The sequence below is a fragment of the Crocodylus porosus genome, unplaced genomic scaffold (genome assembly GCF_001723895.1).
Source record: "Crocodylus porosus isolate Cpor-Errol unplaced genomic scaffold, CroPor_comp1, whole genome shotgun sequence".
Taxonomy (NCBI): domain Eukaryota; kingdom Metazoa; phylum Chordata; order Crocodylia; family Crocodylidae; genus Crocodylus; species Crocodylus porosus.
In genome coordinates this window covers 13,169,274-13,176,348 of record NW_017728921.1, presented here as the reverse complement: position 1 = coordinate 13,176,348, position 7,075 = coordinate 13,169,274, and the positions used below count along the sequence as shown (strand labels likewise).

General features: G+C 43.4%; 1 protein-coding gene across 2 annotated transcripts in view; it reads left to right on the top strand.

Moving 5' to 3' along the window:
* DGCR8 (DGCR8, microprocessor complex subunit) overlaps positions 1–6,999 on the top strand; it is a 24,027-nt gene extending 17,028 nt beyond the window's left edge. For both annotated transcript variants that reach the window (XM_019539018.1, XM_019539019.1), the window contains 5 exons: positions 566–666; positions 1,187–1,293; positions 2,043–2,170; positions 2,567–2,680; positions 6,013–6,999. In XM_019539018.1, the coding sequence (XP_019394563.1) occupies positions 566–666; positions 1,187–1,293; positions 2,043–2,170; positions 2,567–2,680; positions 6,013–6,096 (534 nt within the window). In that variant the 3' untranslated portion in view covers positions 6,097–6,999. The remainder of the gene's footprint in view (positions 1–565; positions 667–1,186; positions 1,294–2,042; positions 2,171–2,566; positions 2,681–6,012) is intronic.
* The last annotated feature ends 76 nt before the right edge of the window (positions 7,000–7,075 follow it).

Here is a 7,075-nt window from a genome sequence, read left to right as displayed (position 1 = left end):
GACCGGAAGTTAAATCAGCAGCCAGTTTTAGAAGTTTTGATTTCACGCTGAAAATCTAAACCTGTAGAGCTCCCTAGAGAGAGAAATTGAGAAATGGATGGCTCTACCTTTTGAAAAAGTAACACGGGGAAACTGCTTATTATGGGAGAGAACCCAAAGATGGGCACAGATTCCTGTTTTGTTATACAAGGCAACTGTGTCTTTGTTCAATAACTTCTAGTAAATAAAGGGAACTGCCCTTTTTTTGGTGTGAGAATGAAGAACATAACAGAATAAGGCCTATCTGAAGCCCTATCTTTGTGGTACAGGAATGAGTGACTTTGCCTTTTGTGTTTGAATCGTGTAAAGAAATGATCTACGATTCTTTGCTTGCTAAAAGACAGCACAATAATGTCAAAAATGAGGATTCCTAATACCAACATGTATGCCAAATGCTTTGTACTAAGAAATTTTAAAATTTAATTTATTTAATGAAAATACAGGAGGGAGTCATATGCATTAGAATATATTCAGTCTTGTGCTATCTTGATCAGCAGCTGAAGAACACTTCTCAATTCTTTTGTAGTATTTTAACCATATCAGTATTGAGGACTCACGGGTATATGAACTGACCAGTAAAGCTGGACTCCTGTCTCCATATCAGATTCTCCATGAGTGCCTTAAAAGGTAAGACAATCAAATCATAGTGATCTTTTTTTAATTTAGAGGCAAATTCTGCATCTGTTTTGGTGCGTTAGTGATCAGGTAGGGTATAAAGCTGCCTCCAAGCCAACCGCCATAAACTCCTATTTTTGGCATCAGCAATTTACTTGTTAAATGTAGCCCCAAGGACAGATGATCTCATGAGGTCCACGTGTTATATATACTGCAATGTCCTGACTCCACATTTTCATGTTGGGAATTGTTGTGCCCACTGTTATAAGGGTAGGATCTAGTTCTTATCTCACTTGAAAAAGAGGGGGAGGAGGATCATGTTGATTTGGTCGGGTTGGTGCAGTCGGGTTACTAGTCCAAAAAGCTAAGTATATCTTGGTTAGTTCATTTAATTATACTAAATTTCAGTTAAAAAAAAAAATTGAGTGGTGCTTTTTTAGTAATGTTGACCTTGCCTTAATTGGTTCAATTTAGTCTTTTACTTGTAACTTACTGACTGAGCCTCACCATATTGAGTTTGCTTGTGCTTAAGAAACCATGGAATGGGTGACACATCCATAAAGTTTGAAGTGATTCCTGGTAAAAATCAGAAGAGTGAATACGTCATGACATGTGGCAAGCACACAGTACGAGGCTGGTGTAAGTACTGTACTTAGTTTGAGCTCCTGTACTTACTTAACTCTCTTGTTTTTTCCCTTCTTCCTTTTTTCCCCAACCCTTTTATTGCACCCATCTAGTGTGCAAGTACAGGCAGTCCTTGGACTTGCAACACAATTGGCTCCTGAAAATGCATCTTAAGTCGAAATGTTGTAACTCGGAACCAATTTGCTCATAAGAAAAATGCTTTATAAATAGGGTATTGGACATTTGGTTCAGGAACCAATCCTCCATTTTCACCAAAAATACCCCAGAATTTTGTGCTCTATCAATTATAGATGAGTAATATAGCTACATTTAATGCATTTATATTGTAAATAGCAATTATATTGATTTGGAAGGACTTCTTTGAGGAGACTTTGCTGGACTTTTTTGAAAGGCTCTTGGTTGGACTTTTCGAAGGGGTCTTGGGTGCAGGTTTTTCTGGGGTCTTGTCTGCTTTCTTAAAGTGTCCAAGGAAGTTTGGATGGATGTTCTCCAGGGAGATGAGTGATGCAGCAAATTTGTTCGCTGGTGTTGGCATCGCATTGGATCAAGCGTTGTAAAGTCAAAACTGAGGTCCATAAAGTTGAAACAGGGTGTCAGCTTATAAACTTTGTAAGCTGAGGACTTCCTGTACTTGTATTTAACTTCAAGTAGCTGAACCTTGTTATACCAGTCTTAGTGGTTGTATTAATTGATCCTTTACGTACTTAATCTGTAAAAAAATGTTTTGGTGTTTGCCTATACAGGTAAGAATAAGAGAGTAGGGAAACAGCTAGCTTCTCAGAAAATCCTACAGCTGCTGCACCCACATGTGAAGAACTGGGGCTCTTTGTTGCGTATGTATGGCAGAGAAAGCAGCAAGATGGTTAAACAGGTGAGAAAACAGTTTTGTAACTTATTTTGCATTCTGCCATCCGAGGAGCTGCATTTAAATACCCCACACCATTTCCCTCATCTCCTGATTTTAAATTCATAACGTTCTAGCCTTGGTGTAGCTGTTACCTGTCTGTTTAACTCTCTGGTGTTAATCATCGTCCGTTGAACATCAGTATGCTGTTTTCAGAGTCCATGTTGTTACCTGCTGTTTCCAGAACCTAAAACAGTGCTTTGCTTTTGGAGGGGAATTTTTCTCAAGTGTATTTGTTGCAGGCTAATTATAGAACCTCTAACAGTTAATACACAGATGAAATGGTTACCAGTGATGGTGTATGAAATATGGGAGCAATTTTTGGTTGCCTTTCTGATATTCCTTGTGGTCTTGTTTGAACAGGAGACATCTGATAAGAGTGTGATAGAACTTCAGCAGTATGCCAAAAAGAACAAGCCAAATCTACACATCCTGAACAAGTTACAGGAAGAAATGAAAAAATTGGCGCAAGAAAGGGTGCGTATGTGCTGCGTACTTTTATTACGAATATAGATTTCATAGACATTTGGGCTCGAAGGGACCCCAGAAGATCGAGTCCAGCCCCCTGCCCCAGGGGCAGGAAGTTGGCAGGGATCCTATGATCCCTGCCAAGATAAGCATCCAAATGTGTCTTGAAGGCATTCAAAGTAGGTGCTTGGAACTGCCTTTGGTGGTGGTCTATTCCATACCTTGGGGGCTCAGGCAGTAAAGAAGTTCTCAGCCTCTCATCATAAGGTCTGTTTTCCTGACCTCTGATCATGCGCATGGCTCTCCTCTAGACTCTCTCTCTCAAGCTTCTCCATATCCTTTTTGAATTGTGGAGCCCAAAACTCGACGCAGTACTCCAGCTGCGGCTTCACCCAAGGCCGAATACACAGGGAGAATGACGTCCTGGGATGTGCTTGAGAAGCATCTGTGGATGCAAGCCAGTGTTACTCGCTTTACTCTAGTCGCAGCATCACACTGAAGGCTCGTGTTCATCTTATGGTCAGTCATGACCCCCAAGTCCCTTTCTGTAGTGCTAACCAGCATAGCGCTGCCGAGCCTATAAGCATGCTGCAGGTTTTTCCTCGCAAGGTGGAGAACCTTGCATTTTTTGGTGTTGAACACTATCAAGTTCTCATCCGCCCATTTCCTGAGCCTGTCAAGATCTGCCTGGATCTCCCTCCTGTCCTCAGGTGTGGATGCTTTACCCCAGAGTTTGGTGTTATCGGCAAACTTGGCCAGTCTGCTTTTTGACACCCAATGTCCACATCACTGATGAAGATGTTAAATTAGTATAGGCCCTAGGACAGAGCCTTGAGGGACCCCACTGGTCACACCACATCAAGATGATTGGCTCCCGTTGACCACCACCCTCTGGGTCCTTCCACGGAGCCAATTCCCCAGCCGGCAGATCATGGTGAGGTCAAGGCTGCAGTTAGTCAGTTTTAGCCAACAGGTGATCATGGGATACCAGACTGAAGGCTTTTTTAAAGTTAAGATATACAATGTCAATCTCTTCCCCCTTGTCCAGGTGATGGGTCACCTGGTCATAAAAGGAAATGAGATTGGTTAAGCAAGACCTACCCACAACAAACCCATGCTGGGTATCCCTCAGGATGTTGCCATCAGCCGGTCTGTAAAGGATGGCCTCTTTGAGAATCTTTTCTAGGGCCTTCCCCAGGATAGAGGTCAGGCTGATGGGTCTCTAGTTTTGCTGGATCTACTTTCCTCCCTTTCTTGAAGTTAGGCATGACATTTGGCCCTCTTCCAAACTTCGGGCACTTCACCAGAGTGCCAAGAGCTCTCAAAGATCCGTGGCAGGGGCTGAGCTATGATGCTCGCCAGCTCCTTGAGTACCTTTTTGGGTGTCAGGGCCGGCTGACTTGAAAGTATCCAGCCTGTCGAAGTGTTCCTTCATGAGGCCTGCTTTGATCTCCCTCACCCAGGCCACCTTGACCCACAGGGCAGGGGCATCCCATGGGACTGGCGGAAAAACTGATCCAAAGTACCCATTTAGCAGGTTTGCTTTTTCCTGGGCATTGGTTGTCAGTTGTCCCATCTGGTTCAGCAGGGGTCCAATGTTGTCCTTGCTTTTCCTCCTGCTCCCCACATCTAAAAAAAAGACTTCTTATTGTCCTTGATATTTGTAGCTGGCTGGAGTTCTGTCGCAGCCTTGGCTTTCCTGGTTTGCTCTCTGCAGGTCCAGACCAGAGCAGAGTATTCTTCCTCGGTGGTGGATCCCATCCTCCATCCTTTTGTAGGTCTTCCTTTTTAAGATGCAGGAGGTCCGCCAGTTTCCTGGAGAGCCAAGGGGGCTGCTGTGCTCTTTTGCTGCCTTTCCTCCGAGACAAGATGGACTTTGCTTGCACATCTAGGATTGCTCTCTTGAGGAACAACCACTCATCCTGAACCCCCCCTTCTTGGGTTGTGGCCCTTTAGGGCCTCTGATGCCTCCTTAGCTTGTCAAAGTCAGCTTTCCTGAAGTCAAGGACTTTGTATTACTTACTGACTTGCCAGCTTTATGGCAGATGGTGGAGGTGATCAGCTCATGGTCACTGTTACCCAGCTTCCCTTTGATCATTAGATCACTGATTAGGTCGTCCCCGGTTGCCAGTACCAGGTCAAGCAGCGCTTTACCTCTCGTCAGCCCGTAGACTTCCTGCATCAGATAGAGGTCACCCGCGCACGAGAGAAGCTTTGTGACCGCTCCAATTTGGTCGAGTGCTCCTCCCACAAGATGTCTGGGTAGTTAGTCTCCTGTGACAACCATACACCAGGGGCATGCAGCCTCGGCCAATTCCCTGGTGAACTCCTGGTCAAGGTCTTGACCCTGGTTGGGAGGTCTGTAGTAGACTCCCACCATAGTATCCTGTGCCATGTTCCCCACAGATTTTAACCCAGAGTCATCCCCCGTGGGTGCCAATGTCAGCTTGCAGGGACGCGTAGCTTTCCTTGACATGGAAAGCTATGCCCCCTCCCCTTTTTTGTCCACTCCAATCCCTCCTGTACAAGGTATAGCTGTCTATACCTGTGGCCCAGTCATGGGTGGAGTCCCACCAGGTCTCCGTTGTCTCTATGACATCATAGTTATTTGTGTTAAGCAGTAGGACATGTTCCTCCTGTTTTATTCCCCAAGCTCCTGGCACTTGTGTATAGGCACGCAAGTGTCCCCTTGACGACCCTTGCCTTGCCTACATTTTGTTCCAGGGCTAGGGCAGGGGTGGGCTCCCTTTTAAGTGCCTTGGCCTGCTGGCTTTGCAAGGGTTGCTCAGTGGGCCAGCAGTGGCAGTAGTTGTCGTGGTTCCCCCCCCCCCAAACTTCCCAGGCTAAGGGGTCGGGGTGGCAGATGTCCCCCTCAGGATGGAGTTTCCCCACAACAAACACTTTTTTTGCATTTGGTCTTGAGGAGAGCAGGGACGGTAGCTACAGTATTATCTGCTTTGCTTGCAGGAGCTGGCAACTCAGCAGGCTCTGCTGGGGCTGCAAGAGCTTCGTACCTGTTGCAGGGGCCTTGGTGCAGGGGGCCTTGGGGCCCTATATTTTAACTTTAGCCACCAGAACACTGATTTTTGTTAAAGCAACTGACCTGAATCTTTCCTAAAAAGTTTATGTAAAGGCTGGACACTCAAAAGTCAAATGTTGCCTTACTGAGATTCTTACTCCAGTTGCATACTGAATGAACGTTATCAGTTTACTAAATTCAAGTTTTTGGTACTAGAACCAATTAGTCTCTTGGAGCAAGCTAAGCTTGTTGCAGATCCTTCAGGCTTCAGGGTTGTAAAACCATATTTTAATCTTGTGTTCTGTTTTTCCCTTTTTTAAAGGAGGAAACTAGAAAGAAACCTAAGATGACAATAGTAGAATCAGCTCAGCCTGGTAGTGAACCTCTGTGTACTGTTGATGTGTGACCAGAAAACTTACAATTGGGGAGCAATAACACAAATGGAGAAACTAATTTTCAACAATTATTTAAGAATCTGTTTGCTGCAGAATGCAAGATAACTTTAAAATCCAAGCTGCTTCAGTTATGCATTGTTCTTTTGCATCGTCAGGGCAATATTACTTTTTTTTACCTCCAGGATATGTATGTTTAAATGATTGATCATAAAGATCTCTACTTGGGCAAATGCACAGAAGACAAGGCATGTTCACACAGGATAAATTTTAAGCAAGCACTTTTTCCTTGAAAGTTATCCATGTTGTCTGGAATGGATGTGTTTTAAGGATCAAATTCAGAATATCTATGTACAGGTTGAAGCTGATATAATATATAAATATATATACACCCTCTTGTATGAACATGCCTAAAACTATTTTTGTGAAAAGTTTTGTTGCATTTCAGCACATAATAATATGCACTGATATGACACTTTGGTGACAGATATAAGAAAAGAAATGAGCAATGTTCCTAATGCCATAGGATTAGGCCAGTAATGTTTTTCTTATTTTGTGTCCTGCCAGGCTAGCTTTTTCAAGATCACAGTATGCAGACTTTTGGGGGGTTTTTTGGTTGTGGTTTTTTTTTTTTTTTTTTTTTACTTGAAAAGAACAAGTGTACCTGGCAGTGTTAAGAGCAACAAGTTGGATATCCCAAATTGCTGGGAGTTTTGTTTTTTGTTTTGTTTTTTAAAGGAGAAGAAGCTATGTGTGTTTACAAACTAATAGGAAGGGAAAATATATGGCCTTCTTTATTTGATTAAAATAAAAACTGCAAGTAACTTTGCCACTTCAAATGCTGGTTTTGGAGCTTGAAAGATAAACGTAACTGAAGATAGGTCATCTGAAAATATTTTGCCAGTGCATTGTTTAAAGACGCTTTACCCCTCCCCCTGCTATTAAGTAATCTTTCATTTGTTTTTGGAGTCAGGCTGCACCATATATATATAA